The sequence below is a fragment of the Anolis sagrei genome, chromosome 3 (genome assembly GCF_037176765.1).
Source record: "Anolis sagrei isolate rAnoSag1 chromosome 3, rAnoSag1.mat, whole genome shotgun sequence".
NCBI classification, from domain to species: Eukaryota; Metazoa; Chordata; class Lepidosauria; order Squamata; family Dactyloidae; genus Anolis; species Anolis sagrei.
In genome coordinates, this window is record NC_090023.1 from 262011190 (window position 1) to 262029207 (window position 18018).

The 18018-nt window shown below is 43.5% G+C and overlaps 1 protein-coding gene across 1 annotated transcript in view; it reads left to right on the forward strand.

Annotated features, from left to right (window-relative positions):
• CHRD (chordin) overlaps positions 1-18018 on the forward strand; it is an 85667-nt gene that overhangs the window by 53008 nt on the left and 14641 nt on the right. Inside the window, exons 11-16 of the mRNA XM_060767412.2 lie at positions 954-1060; positions 2190-2306; positions 2854-3010; positions 8493-8737; positions 10340-10453; positions 17733-17939. Of these exons, the coding sequence (XP_060623395.2) occupies positions 954-1060; positions 2190-2306; positions 2854-3010; positions 8493-8737; positions 10340-10453; positions 17733-17939 (947 nt within the window). The remainder of the gene's footprint in view (positions 1-953; positions 1061-2189; positions 2307-2853; positions 3011-8492; positions 8738-10339; positions 10454-17732; positions 17940-18018) is intronic.

Genomic DNA, 18018 nt, shown 5'->3' on the forward strand with positions numbered 1-18018 from the left:
CTGATAGTGCAGCGGGTTAAACCACTGAACTGTTGAAATTGCTGACCAAAAGGTTGGCAATTCAAATCTGGGGAGAGGAGTGAGCTTCCGTTGTTAGGCCTAGCTTTTGCCAACTTAGCAATTCGAAAAAATGCAAATGTGGGTAGATTAATAGATACCGCTCTGGTGCTTGGTGCATTCAAGCCAAACATGACCTTGGAAGTGTCTACGGACAATACCGACTCTTCCACTTAGAAATGGAGATGACAAGACTAGAATTAATGTCAAGGGAAAACTTTACCTTTAAGGAAGGTGTGAACCAGTTTTGTGGCCATTGAAACACCTTTCCAATTTTCCAAATCAAATCTTTTTTTCTTAGTGTATCAGCTATTTTTCTTCACTTCAAAACAATCCAAAATTGATCCCATATAGGAAAAATCAAGATATCAAAGAAATAAACAAACACAACTTTTTAGTTCCTCCTCCCCAGAAAACCCACCAGCTATCCAAAACTACTATGGATGATGCTCCACATTTGTGGGTTTGACTTCTGCAGATATGATTCTTCACAGATTTGATTAAAATGCTATTTCTGGGAATAAATAGGTCTCCCAATGTAATTATATTACCAGCTTCTGGCTCAAGAATTTAGAGATTCCCAGAGAAGTGTTTTTCAAAAAAATAGCTATAACAATCGCTTTACAGGCCTGGGGCAAGACTCATAGTCAAGCACTGTACTCACTCTGGATTTTTACTTTTGTGTGCTCCTAAACCCAGGTCTGGCTGTAATTTGTGGTAAAAAAAAAGTCCCAAATGTTGATCAGAAATGGCACACCACCATTTCCAATATACAAGCTATGGGGTGAGGGTTCCCAGGGGAAAAGTTGTCCCATACCCATATGCTTGTCCACTTGTGATATAGCTTGAATAAGTAGTTTCCTAGACAAACATGCCCTCTTTTCTCTTGTTTCCAGCCATACAGAGTGTGCTGTGTGGGGGAGATGCCCTGATCCCCACCCGGACTGGGGCAGTGGGTTCGGCCAAGTTCAAGCTGCATGCAAATGGTACTTTGGAGTATCAGGTAGGAAAGAGCTTCCAGTGGTATGCGACATAGGACCTTTCAACTACAACTCACAGATTCCCCCAATGAAGAGGGGGGTGTTTTAGGAAAGATCAGAAGGTGGGAAGGAGAGGCTTTCAGACTATCTTGTAGGAAGACATTTAGTAAGAGAGTTACCTACCGGCTCAGATAAAAAGCTAAACCTTACAACACTATTCATTGTTGTATTGTCGAAGGCTTTCATGGCTGGAATCACTAGGTTCTTGTGGGGTTTTTCGGGCTATATGGCCATGTTCTAGAGGCATTTTCTCCTGACGTTTCGCCTGCATCTATGGCAAGCATCCTCCACTACCTCTGAGGATGCTTGCCATAGATGCAGGTGAAACGTCAGGAGAAAATGCCTCTAGAACATGCCTCTAAGATCTTTGGGGAGGGTGTTCCAGAGTCAGGGGGCCACCACAGAAAAGGCCCTGTCTTGTGTCCCCACCAAACGCGATGCAGGTAGAATCACGAGCAGGGCCTCTCCAGATACACTATCCTCATTACCTTGATTTTTTCATCAGTCAAAAGCTGGCCCAAGTTAAAATTGTTCTTCATTTCAAATATTGTATTGTTCATTTGTGTGTTTTGCACTGAAAATAAGATGTGTGCAGCATGCATAGGAATTCATTCATGCTATTTTCAAACTTTAGTCCAGCCCCTCAACAGTCTGAGGGATTGTGAACCAACACTCTGCTTTAAAAAGTTTGAGGACTCCTGATCTAGACTGTAGAATTAATGCAAATTGATACCACTTTAGCTGCTTTGGTTCAATGCTGTGAAATCCTGGAATTTGTACTTTAATGAGACACCAGTGCTCTTTGACAGAAAAGAATAAAGACCTTGCAAAACTCCAACTCCCATGATTCCATAGCATTGAACAATGGCAATTAAGGTGGTGCCAAACTGTATTAATTCTACAGTATAGATGTAATAATTATTATTACATTTTCTTTACTGACACAAACACAATATGACACAGCATACTGGATATATATGCTGGATTTCATATTATTATTATTATTATTACTACTACTACTACTACTACTAGTGGGTCCTCTCTTGCAGCTTAGACAATCAAATATTCCAGTGCCTTTCTCTTCTCCCACAGGTCCAGGTGGCAGGAACAGGGAGCGGGGTGCTTGGTGTAACCCTGGAGACAAAACCTCGCAGGCGAAATAAACGCAATATCCTATTTGACATGACACACAGCTACAGAGATGGAGTTGTGAGTATTGTGGTGGAAAACAAGAAGCAATAGGAGGCTTGAAACAGAAGCAGGAGTCAGCAAATAGTGGGGCATGGAAGGTCTTTGGTGGCAATAACTTTGATATCTGTAGGGAACAAATATATGTATCTTCACTTATCCAATTGCTGAATGTGTGTGTAGCTCTTTTGAGGTAAAGGAGACTCTGAAGTAGCCTCCTGGAGCAAAGGTAGTCACTACGAAAATGTGTTTTTGGGGAGACAATATATTATTGAGGGTTACTAGGTTACAGTGGGGGTCCCAAGAACTAAATCAGCATTCCCTCTGGAATGAATGCAGCTTAAAGGACGCACAGACACAACTTCTCTGGAGGAACTGGTTGACTGTGAAGCCTAACTAGTTGGAACTTCCACTTTGAGGCTAGTCTGCACTGAAGACCTTTAAATGTATGCAATTTATTTACATTTCAGCAAAGGTCACATTTTCAATGCATGTTTGGTTTCATGTTATTATTATTTTTCATCTGTGTGGTTTGCTTCCTGTTCCAAACTCTCCCTCTTTTGTCCAGGCCAGTGGAGCCTGGAGACAAGTGAGCGGCCGTGATGCCCACATGCTGCTCCAGAACGAGCTCTTCCTAAATGTGGCCACCGAGGAGTTTGAAGATGGTGAGCTGCGGGGGCAGATCAACTCGTTGCTGTACAGCGGACTCCTGGCACGACACCAAGGTACTGAAAATTATTTATTTATTATTTGGGGTTCTTTTACCCCGCCCTTCTCACCCCGAAGGGGACCCAGGGCGGCTTACACAGTAAGGCACGATTAGATGCCAGCATCACAACAATCATCACAACTTACAGTAAAATTCACAGTTACTAACAGCTTCATGCATTATTCCAGTAAAAATCAATAAAATCAATAAAAACAATACAAACCTAAATTCCTCCCTTACATTGTCAGTGTTTGCTGTCTCATAGATCCGCTTTTAATACCATTTCGTCCATCCTGCTGATCTTTAATTGCCTGGTTGCCCAAAGGCCTGGTCCCATAACCAAGTTTTCACCCTCCTCCTGAAGGAGAGGAGGGATGGTGATGCTCTGATGTCCCCGGGGAGTGAGTTCCACAGGTGAGGGGCCACCACTGAGAAAGCCCTGCTTCTTGTCCCCACCAGCCTCACTTGTGAGAGTGGTGGGGTCGAGAGCAGGACCTCCCCAGATGATCTCAAGCTCCGAGGTGGGACGTAGCGGGAGATACGTTCGGACAGATACACTGGACCGGAACCGTACAGGGTTTTATAGGTCAAGACCAGCACCTTGAATTGTGCTCGGAACTGAACCGGCAGCCAGTGGAGCTGGCATAGCAGGGTGGTGGTATGCTCCCTGTATGTCGCCCCGGTGAGCAATCTGGCTGCCGCTCGCTGGACTAGTTGAAGTTTCCGAACAGTCTTCAAGGGCAACCCCACATAGAAAGCGTTGCAGTAGTCTATTCAGGATGTAACAAGAGCGTGGACCACCGTGGCCAGATCAGACTTCCCAAGGTATGGGCGCAACTGGTGCACAAGTTTTAATTGCGCAAAAGCTCTCCCGGCCACCGCCGAGACCTGGGGTTCCAGGCTCAGCGGTGAGTCCAGGATCACTCCCAAGCTGCGAACCTGCGACTTCAGGGGGAGTGTAACCCCATCCACTACAGGCTGTAACCCTATACCCTGTTGGGCCTTACGACTGACCAGTAGGACCTCTGTCTTGTCTGGATTTAATTTCAATTTGTTAGCTCTCATCCAGTCCGACACAGCAGCTAGACACCGGTTCAAGGTCTGGACAGCTTCCTTGGTGACAGGTGAAAAGGTGACAGGTGAAAACAAAGGCCGGTGATGGGCATCTGCATTTCTAGATCACCACCCTACATTTCATTCCTCAATCCCCCTCATAATGTTTCCACTACACCCCAGGCAAATAAAGCCCAGAGTTCAATGAGTGTGAATTGATTCTCAAATCATTTGTACATTTATGGATGCATGCATGCATTTTTATCCTGCCCTGTATCTGAGAATCACAACCCACTCCAATGTCAGTGCACTGTGAACTTTGGTAAGACATCCATTTCTGCAGAAGTGATATACATATTGTCAAAGGCTTTTATGGCTGGAATCATTGGGTTGTTGTAGGTTTTTTCGGGCTATATGGCCATGTTCTAGAGGCATTCTCTCCTGACGTTTCGCCTGCATCTATGGCAAGCATCCTCAGAGGTAGTCTGAGGATGCTTGCCATAGATGCAGGCGAAACGTCAGGAGAAATGCTTCTAGAACATGGCCATATAGCCCAAAAAAACCTACAAAAAAACCTACAACAACCCAGTGATATACATAGTTTCAGTTATCCATGATTTCACTTGTTCGCTTAAGGCCTTCTGTACAAGTTACGCCATCTGAGCATTAGGAAGAACTTCCTGACTGTGAGAGCTGTTCAGCAGTGGAATTCTCTGCCCCGGAGCGTGATGGAGGCTCCTTCTTTGGAAGCTTTTAAGCAGAGGCTGGATGGTCATCTGTCAGGGGTGCTTTGAATGCAATATTCCTGCTTCTTGGCAGGGGGTTGGACTGGATGGCCCATGAGGTCTCTTCCAACTCTTTGATTCTATGATTCTGTGATTCTTCCTGGTATCTCTGTTGTTCACTCCCTTGAAAAAAATAGTTTGCTATTATCCATGGTTTCACATATCCAAGCAAAATCCAGGAACATATCCTCCATGGATCCAGGGGTTGTACTGTACTTTTGCACTTTGAACACACTTTGCAGCAACTAAAGTAGTCAAAGGACAAAATGAAAAGTTGGTGGACAAGAGAGAAACAGGAACATTGTAAAATTAGTTGAAAATGGAATGAAAGAAAATTAATCTGGAGTGTCCCTGCCAAATTGGTACAGCTGGAAGACATGGGGCCTTCCCATCGCTACATGACGTCCAATTTCATTTTTATCCCCAACACCTTGGATTCTGTGTGACATGTTGAGCCCAATAAAACTGATAATTTCTCCTTTCTTCACACAAATTGGACTGCAAGCACACTGTTACTCTCACCCCGCCCTGGTTTTGTCATTTTCAAGCCATAACGTTCCGTGCCGTCTGTCTGGCCCAGACAATCAGTGTCGGCAACTTCACTACGACAAGCACACAATGCAACTGCATAAATCATCTTGGCAAATCCAATATTTTACCATAGTTTTGAAATAATGTTTATTTTGTATTACTGTTGTTGCTACGACTTTCATCCCAAGAGTATTTATACTAGGAATAGTACTAAGAAAAACCCCAGCTATTAAAAACAAGCACTTGAACACTTCACAGTAGAACTGAAATCGGTTTAGAGCAGTGCTTCTCGACCTTCCTAATGCCGCGACCCCTGAATACAGTTCCTCATGTTGTGGTGACCCCCAACCATAACATTATTTTCATTTCCACTTCATAACTGCCATTTTGCTACTGTTATGAACCATCATGTAGATATCTGATATGCAGGATGTATTTTCATTCACTGGACAAAATTTGGCACAAATACCCGATACGCCCAAATTTGAACATTGGTGGGGCTGGGGAGGATTGATTTTGCCATTTGGGAGTCGTAGTTGGTGGGATCAAAGAGCACTCTGAACTCCACCAATGATGGAATTGAACCAAACTTGACACACAGAACTCCCATTACAAGCAGAAAATACTGGAAGGGTTTGGTGGGCATTGACCTTGAATTGTAGAGTTGCAATTCATCTACATCTAGGGAGCACTGTGGACTCAAACAATGATGGATCTGGACCAAACTTGCCATGGATACTCAATATGCCCAAATGCAGAGTTTGGAGGAAATAGACCTTGACATTTGGGAGTTGTAGTTGCTGGGATTTATAGTTCATCTACAACCAAAGAGCATTCTGAACCCCACCAATGATAGAATTGGGCCAAACTTCCCACACAGAACTCCCACGACCAACAGAAGATACTGTGTTTTCTGATGGTCTTTGGTGACCCCTCTGACATCCCCTTGCGACCCCCCCCCAGGGGTCCCGACCCCCAGGTTGAGAAACACTGGTTTAGAGTTTAGAGATGGAATTAAAAGCTTGAATCCTTCCCAGACTGCTTAAGTAGTAGTTATGCTGCTTGGAGGATTCTGGAAGTTGCAATTCAAAACAAGTAAATAACTGTTCTAAGCTCTAGTTCCACTGAGGATAGACATTGGCGGGTCAATTGCTCCCTGGAGTCTCTGTCCAGTTTGCCCTAAAGAAGAATGCATTCTCACAATGTTGGTGTTTGGCTGGATTTGCTGTTTAATATTGCTTCTCCATCCATTCATTCACATCCTTGGGAGAAGCATCTTTGTAGCAACTTATGGATTTAGCTTAGAATGTTTCCAAAGGTTTTTAAAAAAACCAAAACAAAACAGCACAATGAAATCTGGTTTCTGTCTAGGGTTGCATTTGTAGTCAGTCACCTGAGTGCCCATTATACAATGGTGGTGGAGCCTCCGGTGGCACAATGGGTTAAACCCTTGTGCCGGTAGGACTGAAGACCAACAGGTTGGAGGTTCGAATCCAAGGAGAGCATGGATGAGCTCCCTCTGTCAGCTCCAACTCCCCATGCAGGGACATGAGAGAAGCCTCCCACAAGGATGGTAAAACAACAAAACATCCAAGCATCCTCTGGGCAACATCCTTGCAGATGGCCAATTCTTTCACACCAGAAGTGACTTGCAGTTTCTCAAGTCGCTCCTGACATGAAAAAAAAATGCAATGGTGGTTAAACCAGGCACCTTGTATTTCTCAGATTTGTTCCCAAGCCACAGAGTTAGAAACTGAATAAATCTAGTCTGTCCTACCAGGAGCTGCCAGAAAATATTCTGGAATAAACAAAACATGCATGTCTCTCCAGAACAAAATGGGAAAGAACAAAATCTGGGACTTTGGATCATTTTAATTAGACTGGATACATCCATGGTCTTGCTCCAATTGGGAGGAACAATCACTGGCCACATTATGCCCAGGACAAGTCCAGGATTGATTCTGATGGCAGCCACATGAACTGGGCTGAACTCACATCAATGCCACATGGTGTCTAGATGGTGCATATGAGCTAAAACTGCATCTACTCCATCCTCTTGTCCATGTGTCACCACCACCACTCTTCACCAGCCACAAATCTTCATTGAATTCCTGGCTGTCACCTGATGCACCTGCTGAGATCATAAGGGGGCATTTGTGTGATCAGTAAGGAGAAGGTAGAGTGACTCTCTTGTTCTTGCCCCATTCTGACTTTAACAGAAGCAACTACTACAGGGATCTCAATAACAAGAGAATTGCAGCAGTGACACATAACTGACCAATTCCCTTCCCTGTGCTGATCAGTATAGGAAAAGGTTGATGATGGGGGTATGGGTGTGGATAACTGATCAAACCAAATCAATAGGAGTTGATAGTCTAGATAGCTATCAGCTCCTGTAAACTCCAGAGTACCCCCTCCAACTTTGTTTAATGGAGGGTAAGATTAAGGCAAAACTCTTACTAGAAATCGCAGTGTGACATGCAAACTGCCGGTGCTGGATTTGGGGTGAATATGAGTTTTTCACTTGTGCAGGGAAGCTCTGAAAGACTGTATGTGGTTCTATTTGTAGTAATATTTGGTACCAATAGCAGTGTGCAGCATTGCCAGTGTCATATATGATCTTAAGATAGGAAATGGGAGATAAAATATGTGGGATGCTCTGGTAAGGTTTACTTTTTTTGTTGTAGGTAATATATGTCAGATAAAATAATAGTTAGAGACGAGAAAGTTGCCTAACTTTGGTTAGAGTCCCTAATGCTAATTTTCATGTTTGAGTGTAAGGCATCTTGAGGCACAGAGAAGCCTTATGATGCTCCCTTCTCAAACAAAGAACAATAAAACACTGAAAGACATTGAGGAAGTGGGGAGAAGTGACTCCTAAATGCAAACAGAAAACCAAAACACCTTGAGCTACATAGATCTAGAGAGAGAAGTGGAAACCCAGACAGCAGGAATCCACCCCAGGGTTCCCTCTGTTCCTCATTGCTCTAACTAAAAGTGTTGATGTGTCTTCACTTCCAACCCTATTTTCCCAATTTGTCTGATCTTGGTTATTTTGCTAACCTCCCATTGCATCGCTCTCCTTTGGAGGAGTCTCAGGTTTGTGAATTGTGACCTTTTGCTTTGCAGAAGTGCCCATCCCCTTAGCTGGCCAGTTTGTGTCTCCTCCTGTAAGCACCGGGTCTGCTGGGCATGCCTGGGTGTCTTTGGATGACCACTGCCACTTACACTATGAGATCGTGGTGGCCGGCCTTGGCAGGGCAGATGATGGCACCGTCAGCGCTCACCTGCATGGTTTTGCTGAACTGGGCGAACTCCGGGAGAGCAGCCTCCGGGAACACCGGCGCCTGCTTAGGGGCTTCTATGGCACCGAGGTAAGGCACTTTGCAGAGCTTGGAAACACTACTTTGAGTTGGAATCTCAAAAAAACTTTCCAGGCTCTGGACTTTTGATTGAAAATGTCAACAGTTGTGATTCAGCCAGCTGATGATGATGAGGGGATTGTTATTCCAGGGCCTGGAAGAGTGGATGGGCTTTTCAACTAGGGAAATGGGGGGAGTTTAGATCATGTCTGTGAGGATGGGCTTGAAAGTGAAACTGCCTCAGAGTCCAGCAGAAAGGGAGATGCACTGGCTGGTGAAGACTTTTCACCTAGTCATCTCATAGCAACCCCAGATATGGAGTTTAATGGGTGAGAAAGTTCTTCTGAAAACACACCTGCGGTCAGCAGAAATCTCAGATTTTATCTTAGGGAAGAAGCAAGCAAATTAAGAAGGTCACAGAGACTCTGAGAAACATCAGCACGAAAGATCTCACAGGCATGGCAGTCGAGGTCACAATCATGACTTCATGGCATGTCGACCTTAAATCAAAGAGTTGCTTCCTTTATAATTCAGATCAGGCAATGCTGCAGAGCAGTGAGGATCTCAAACCTTGTTTCCAGTTCATGTTTTGAGTCTAAGATCGTGGGAATGTGGATTCATGTTTTATGAAGTTTCTATAGTCTTGCTTTTGGATTCATGTTCATGTTTTGATTCTTGTTTCCCTGGATTTATGCTCATGTTTTGATTCTGGTTTTCCTGTACCTTGTTTTATGGAACAGATTTGGACTGGATTATTACCTTTGGAGAGTTTTTTTCCTGTTGCCAGATTGGTTTAGCTTATTACTTGTTGAATATGTTCCCCATCACCTATTGGATTTTGCCTTTCTTATGGTGACTTTTCCTTTTTATATGTACTTTTCTAACTGTTTTACTACTAATTTTGGAATCCTGGCTGGTGTTGAGTACAAGGTGAATTCTGGCAGGGATAAAACATCAGGGCCTTTTCTGGAACTTGGAAAAGTCACATTTTTTTTTGTAATACAGCTCTTAGATTATCCCAAACAGTATGGTCAGTAGGGAATTCTGAAAACTTCAATCTTCCAAAAAAAAAAAAACTCCTCCCCCCCCCCCCCTACACACACACATTTTTGACCTCTTCCAATTGGAAGTGCTACAATTAAGGAATTTTGTGCCATAACAAAACAAGGCCTTCTTAGTGGTTGCTGCCAGACTTTGGAAGTCCCTCCCTAGGGAAGCTAGGAGGGCCCAGTCTTTGCTGTCCAATATGATACAACTTCTTTAACATTTAGAAAATGATTCAGGCAAGTCTTTAAAAAAAAAACCTTTTGTATTTATGCTCCTACCAAAGGTTTTGCATAGCTTTAAACTGCATTCTTTGAATCGTGTCAATGCACTATTGGTGTTTGGATACACGAAATTAGCAGTTTGACAGTGAAACATGATTGCTCTGAAGATGTTAATGAATTCACTGATTCGTTCATTTTCTTTCCATCTAAATCTGCTTCCAAGGAAGAGATCTGTGCAGCTTCAAACAATTATTTTATCTCAATTTTCTAGAAGGTCTAAATTGTTAACACAAGGATTGGTCAAACTGCCTAAAGCTCCAACAATGTGCTTTTCCTTTGCCCATAGGCCCAAGGGGTTGTGAAAGACCTCGACCGGGAGCTGCTCCATCACCTGGACCAAGGCACAGCCTTCCTGCAAGTCAGCACCAAAGCGAACCCTCGAGGAGAGATGCGGGGAAAGGTAGGTGCTGGACAATTGTTTCCCCCTCTCCGCACTTCTATGGAGTCTTCCTTATTCTTGAAGTAATTGTGGAAACCTCTAACCTCATTGGATCTCAGTCTGCAAAAAATGTTGTTGTCGTGGAATAAGCATAGGGCTAACCTATCACAAGGTTTCCATCATAGCCTGATGCTGAGTGTATGTGACTTGCCCAAGGTCACTTTGTGGGCTTCCATGGCCAAGCAAGGATTCAGAATCACAGACCAATGCTCTATCCACTACAACAGTGACTCTTAACCTGTGGGCCACGAGGACAAAAATCTGATCCGCGAGCCTCCTTCCTCTTTATTTAGTTATTTTAGTTATTTTATTTCCACTCCTTTCGCACCGTCTTCCACTCCTTCCCTGTCACTGATCATGGCATATGTTCTGTATCAGAAACAAGAGCTGATGTGGTCTATCCAATGCAGTTTTCTGAATCAGCACCCCAAATCAGGTGTAAAGTTGACCAAAAACTGATTCGTAACCTTTCTGGTACTAATGTTGGAGAGTGGTCTCTGGTCAAAGTGGTCCCTGGTCAAGCAGTGCCTGGTCAAAGTGGTTCCTGGTCAAAAAAAGATTGGGAACCACTGCTCTACAACACAGCAGCATTCATGTAGAATCTTTTAAAATCCATGCCATCCTTTGAGCATGTAAAGAGTGCTTTCTTTCTCTTGGGATGATAAGCAGCCTTCCCTCAACCATTTAGGATTAGGGAAGAAGGCTTCTAGGGACAGAATGAACTAGCTAACTCAGCCAATGAATTCAGGTGAGCAAATTGTTCATGGTATGCTTTATTGCTCACATCGTGGTTTGATATATTATCGGACCCTGGGTGTTGTTTGCAAATGTTTGGATGACAATGCCAGAGAACGCTCACATTTTGTGTGGATTCCCCAACAAAACAAAAGTCCAGGAAACAAAATGTATTTTTTTTCTTTTATATAGACCAAAAGATAAAAGGTAAAGGTTTCCCCTTGGTATTAAGTCTAGTCATCTCCATTTCTAAGTGGAAGAGTCAGCATTGTCCATAGACACCTACAAAGTCATGTTGTTGGCATGACTGCATGGAGCACCGTTACCTTCCTGGCAAAGCGGTACCTATTGAGCTACTCACATTTGCATGTTTTCGAACTGCTAGGTTGGCAGAAGCTGGGGCTAACAGCGGGAGCTCACCCCAATCCCTGGATTTGAATTCCTGATCTTTCAGTTAGCTTCAGCAACTCAGCGGTTTAACCCGCTGTGCTACCAAAGAAGATCCCAAATTATGCTGTAATTTGGGATAAGAGCTCTTCAGAAGGCGGAAATATGAGTGTGATGTGATTTATGAATGTGGACAATATGTTAATTTTTCAAAGAAATGCATGACAAAGAAGTCAGTCCTTTCATTTGGCATGTAGGCTTGTTATTAGCTGCTTCCTGATTGTCAATTCTGAACGTCATGAATTTTGACTGTTACTTGCTACTATTTTGGAAACCTGGCAACACTATTTGTTACAGATGCAAATTTTCTCATCTTTTCTCATCTTCACTGGCAAAGAGTGTCTCAAGACATCTAGACGCCCGTGGAGAAAATGGTCAGCAGCTGTGGAATTTATTTATTTTGATGGATTTTAGTACCTCTTTCTTTCCTCCAAAGAGAAAGCTTTGTGTGATTCTTTCAACAAAGAACTGTGTACTGATTGGATATCTCTTTGCCAAACTGCTTGAGACCAGAAGTATTTTGGATTATTTTTCTCCAGATTTTGGCATATTTATTCATTTGTATGCACATACATCATAAGGTGTCTTGGAGATGTGACTCAAATCTAAACACAGAATTCATTTATATTCCATATATATAATATACACCAGTGGTTCTCAACCTTCCTAATGCCGCAATCCTTAATACACTTCCTCATGTTGTGGTGACCCCCAACCATAAAATTATTTTCATTGCTACTTCATAACTGTGATTTTGCTACTGTTGTGAATTGTAATGTAAATAGCTGATATGCAGGATGTATTTTCACTGGACCAAAATTGACACAAATACCAATACACCCAAATTTGAATACTGGTGGGATTGAGGAGGATTGATTTTGTCATTTGGGAGTTGTAGTTCCTGGGATTTATAGTTCACCTACAATCAAAGAGCATTCTGAACTCCACCAACGATGGAATTGAACCAAACTTGGCACACAGAACTTGGTGGTCACTGATCTTGAGTTTTGGAGTTGTAGTTCACCTACATCTAGAGAGCACTGTGGACTCAAACAATGATGGATCTGGACCAAACTTGGCATGAATATTCAAGATGCCCAAATGTGAACACTGGTGGAATTTGGGGAAAATAGACTTTGACATTTGGGAGTTGTAGTTGCTGGGATTTATCGTTCACCTACAATCAAAGAGCATTCTGAACCTCACCACCAATAGAATTGGGCCAAACTTCCCACACAGAACCCGATGACCAACAGGAAATACTGTGTTTTCTGATGGTCTTCGGTGACCCTTTTGACACCCCCTCACAACTCCTCCGACCCCCAACTTGAGAAATGCTGGTATAACATAGCCTGAAGGTAATTGTATACACAACATCTTACATATTTTGTGCATGAAACAAAGTTTGTGTACCTTGAGCCATTGGAAAGCAAAGGTGTTCCTATCTCAATCACCCAGTTGGACAAATTTTGGACAATTTTGGATTTCAGAATTCTCAATAAAGGCTACTCAACCTGTTTTTGATAATTCAGCGAAATAGTCTTAGTACAACAGCAACTAACTTCGTTTTTGAAACTGAACGAAATGCTAGTTTTATTTTGGTATACACTTTCCTGGAGTTTATCTTACTTTATCATGCAAATCATATAAATGACAAAGTTATTTAAATGTAATTTTCCAAGCTCAGGGAGCAGGTCCTTGGTGTGCCCCATTCATGTACAGCTCTCTTCCTTTTAGGTGAAGGAGACAGGAGTCTGGATCACAAAAATGGCTGCTCTTGTCAGGTCTAATTTCACTCTCCAATATCAGCAAGCAGGGAAGGCTGACCTGCTCTCCTTTCTTTCAAGAAACTCCTCTGGCCTTTTGGCTCTCCGTAAATAATCCTCAGTGTATCATCCAACACTTCTAATTTTGCCTCATATTTTTTGGCTGTGGTAAGATTCACACGGTCATGAAGAACCTCCGGGAGGACATTTTGTGAGCCTTATCAAGATGTTCTTTGGCTCCGAAAGCTGAAATTCATCAAGCAATCGGTCTGAATGGGAACTTTCAAACTGGTGGGAGAGTCAGACTTGGCCAAATTCTGCAGTGTTTTTCTGAGTGCTGAGAAATAGACAGACACCATGTTTGTGTTTTGCCAAGCTAAAGGAAGTTCCATGAAGTCCCAAAACAATGGCATCACTAGGCTTCATGTCACCTACTACAATAACTCATGGTGTTACCCCTCATTGAAGTGTAAGTTAAATTCAGAGTCGTAGCCACAATGGACACAATGGCATTTCTGACCACGATGGGGAAAAAAGACCACTCATACATCAGGCTGAAAGGCAAGAGGCAAGGATTCCAAACGGCCAAACACCTTCCCTATACCCTTCTACCCAAGTAAGCAGGTAGCATGGGACAAAGGAAGGAAAGTAGTCGTAGTGCCTGAACAAGTTTATATTCAAGCACCTCAAGTCATCTTCCATCCCTGATGCCTCCAAAGGTTGCTCATTCATCCTTACTATAGATCTTGTGCAGCCCCCAAGAACAGCTGTAAACTTTTAACCCTGCTGTGGTTAGATGCCTGGTTGCCTTACCAGACTTCAAATCCTCTGCCAAGAAAGGAGAGGTGATGGTACAGAGCCTTGTGTCCATTGCTCTGCACCATCACCTCTACTTGAAGTCAGAAACCCAGGTATATGAAATGCTCCAGCAGCTTGCAGAGTGTGACATGCTTGTGCAACTCCTTTTCGGCCAAGTAGTCCAGTTTTGCTGTTGGGGAGCGATAGAGCTTTTGCTTCTCTTCACCCTGCCAGGAAAGAGGTGCTGTACTTCTTCTTCAGGGGTGAGGGAAAGGAATGGCTCCAGTGCTCACCAACAGCATATCAGGTCACATTGCCTCATCCTTCTTTGGGAACTGCTTGGACATGGTATCCAGGTGGGGTCTACCCAATGCAGAATAGAATGATATTAGATTGAAGGAAGTAACATCACAACTCTGTTTTGCTTTAGTCAGATCCTATCTGGATTACTGTGTCCAGTTCTGGGCGGGATAATTCACGAATGAGATAGACTATCTAGAACAAGTATGGGACTTTAGCTTGGAGAAAAGAAGGCTGAAAAGAGACATGATAGTCATATATAAATATCTGAACATTGTGGAGAGGATCTAGAGACTAGAACAGAATGGAGAAATAGATTCCAGCTTCAGGAAAAGACATTCTGCTTAAATATTTGGAAGAACTTCCTGATGGTAAGAGCTATCAGCTGTGGGATATGTTGCCCAGGAGTGTAGTGGTCTCCTTCTCTGAAGGTTTTCAAGCAGAGTAAGTTCCTGTATGGCAGAATGGGTTGGGCCGGATGACCCTAGTGGTCTCTCTATTCTGCTTTGGTTAGACCACACCTGGAATATTGTGCCCAATTGTTGGCACCAAAATTGCAGAGAGATATTGACAAGCTGGAATGTGCCCAGAGGAGAGTGACTAAAATGATCAAGGGTCTGGAGAACAAGCCCTATAAGGAATGGCTTGAACACAGAGCACAAAGCTAAAGTTATACAATAGTTTAATAGTTTTGTGCATGATATAGTCTGTGGACATGTTTAGCCTGCAGAAGAGAAGATTGAGAGGAGACATGATATCCATGTATAAATATGTGAGAGGAAGTCATAGGGAGGAGGGAGCAAGCTTGTTTTCTGCTGCCCTGGAGCAATGGCTTCAAACTACTAGAAAGGAGATTCCACCTGAACGTTAGGAAGAACTTTCTGACTATAAGAGCTGTTCACCAGTGGAACTCTCTACCCTGAATTGTGGTGGAGGCTTTTAAACAAAGGCTGGATAGCCATCTGTTGGGGGAGGGTTGGACTGGCTTGCCCACGAGGTCTCTTCCAACTCTATGATTCTATGATTCTTCTAGCTCTATGAGCTAGAAGAATCATAGAATCATGAAGAAGTGGTATCTCAGACTGAGCCAAGATCCAGTGATCCATTCTCTTTATGGTTCTCCTCCTCCCTCTTAAGTGCCGTCATCATCTTTCTCTTCCCCCTCCAGGGAATGAAAACTTTTGTAAACTTTCAGCCTAGTAAAAGGAGAGAACAAGCACGACTGGAACATCTCTTGCTTGGTGTCCCTTTTCTGATGGTGTCACCCAATACAATCCAGTGACACCACTGTCCCAGAGTCCCTCAGCCAACATGGTCATTGACTTACAGAAATTATAATCCAAAAATGAACTTTTCCCTTCTGTATCACAGCTTGTCCCCTGCTTTTTTAGCTTCTGAGGCAAACAATCATCCCAGAAGGAACAGGCAGCAGGCGTTGCAGTTTGGAGACATTGTCTGGGCAAGGTTGAGAGGTCCTGTCAAAAATGGCGCCATCAGATCTTTTCTTATCTAAACGCTGAAACTGGAATGCAGTAAATTACAAGATCATCTTGCACTGACCCACTGAGAGAAACAGAGTTGAGATTTCTGGGTAGTCTTGCCAAAATATTATCTCCCTCCCAGGGACATTTTGAGCATGGTCTGAAAGCCTGGAGCGTCAAAACGCCATTGTAAATTGACAGTGACTGAGGTCACAGAGAGAGAAAGAGAGCTTCCAAAATTATTCTGTGTTCCTTAGCAAGCAAAGAAATGTAGACGCATGGCTAGCTGCCAAATATCACTTCTTGCCAAGATCTTAAATTCTGTATTTAATACAAGGATTTTATATTCTTAGCAACTGCTAACATTGGGGATCTTACTCCTTTTTTCTTTCCTAAGAGAGGCTCGGAGATTTTAGTGTTTGCGGGATTCTGGAATTTGTAGGGAGAACTTCATGATGGCAAGACTTGTCTGTCAGTGGAATATTAGGTTTTGGAAGGTGGTGGATTATCCTTCATTGAAGGTCTTTAAAGAGAGTTTGTTATAAAAAAAACCACTCTCTGCCTTAAAGCTTCCATCACCCATAAACCCATAAACCTGGGAGGGAAGGTAATAATATTTCATCATGAATGGAAACTTGTATCAGTAGCTAAGCAGTTTATGTTTGTGGCGATACGTCCCAGGGTTTGGGAGAAAAACTATTTTTGGGGATTCTAGCACCCAGAATCCCCCAGCTGTTGTAGCCATTGGATTCTGGGAGTTATAGTCCAAAAGGTGACTCCCTAGTAGCTCTTAATAGTGTCCTTGAAGATGAAGTCAGCTATATTTCCAGGAAAGGTTTGCCACGGCTTCTTCCTCCTTGTTAGATCTTGGCCAAGCGGAGAGGGGTTTCCTTGCCAGGCATTTCTGAGTCCTCGCTCCCTTGATGCCTGCAGTGGGAAAATGCATAAGAGGGGAAATATGCAGGGACGGGCCCTCGTCCGCCGCGTGCCTTAGCCAGGCTTTGGGCCAACATTACCAATGGCTTCCCAGAAGCTGGGTTCAGCTGAGAGGCTGCCAGCTGCCTTGGCATCAAGTAAAAGCTGTGGCACGTGTGCCGTCCGTCATCTATACCTCCATGTTTTTTCAGGGATTGAAAAGGAATTAAATACCATTCTGTCCTGAAAGAATTGGCACTTCTGGGTGATAGGCAGGTGGATTGGCCCTGAATCAAGAGGCAAATGGGGTTGGGTTGTGCAGAGACAAGCTCAGATGTTGCGGTAAAAGGATGCCCACTTGGCAAGTGTGATAACAAGGTGAGGACTCTGTGCTCCACCAGATGTTGTTAGACTGTAATCTCAATTAGCCCTGGCAACCAAAGCAAAAGGTGAGGACTGCTGGGAGATGTAGTCCAGCTGGCAAAGTATAGATTTGCTTTCACCTGATGCTTACTTGAGAATGTTACGAATACCCATCTTTCAAATGCTCTGCAAACTTAGGAGATTCATGGTATCTTTGGCTGAATGTGTTTTCTCTCCCCCCCCCCCCCCCCGGTTGCCTTCTACCTTTCCAAGCATTATTGCTATTTCTGGTGAGTCATGTCTTTTGATGACATGGCCAAAGTATGACAGCCTCAGTTTACTTTTTTGGATGGAGAGTTCAGACTTGTTTTGCTGTGGGATCCTTTCATTTGGTTGATTCCCCGTCCACTTCTCTAACAGACCCTCTTTCCTTAGGTACACATTCCTAACCACTGTGAAGCAGGAGGTATCCGGCTGACCCCCAACAGCTCCCAAGAGGATGTCCTGGAGGATCTGAACCCAAAGGAGCCTGAAGAGCTGAAGAAAGACCCCAACTCCTGCTTCTTTGAGGGACAGCACCGACCGCATGGCTCCCGCTGGGCTCCAAACTACGACAAGAAATGCTCCATATGTAGCTGCCAAGTAAGGAAATTGGGTCTCCAATCAATTCCTGTATTGAAATCCCTAAAACATCTTGCCCTTCTTTTTTCCTGCTCGGGAT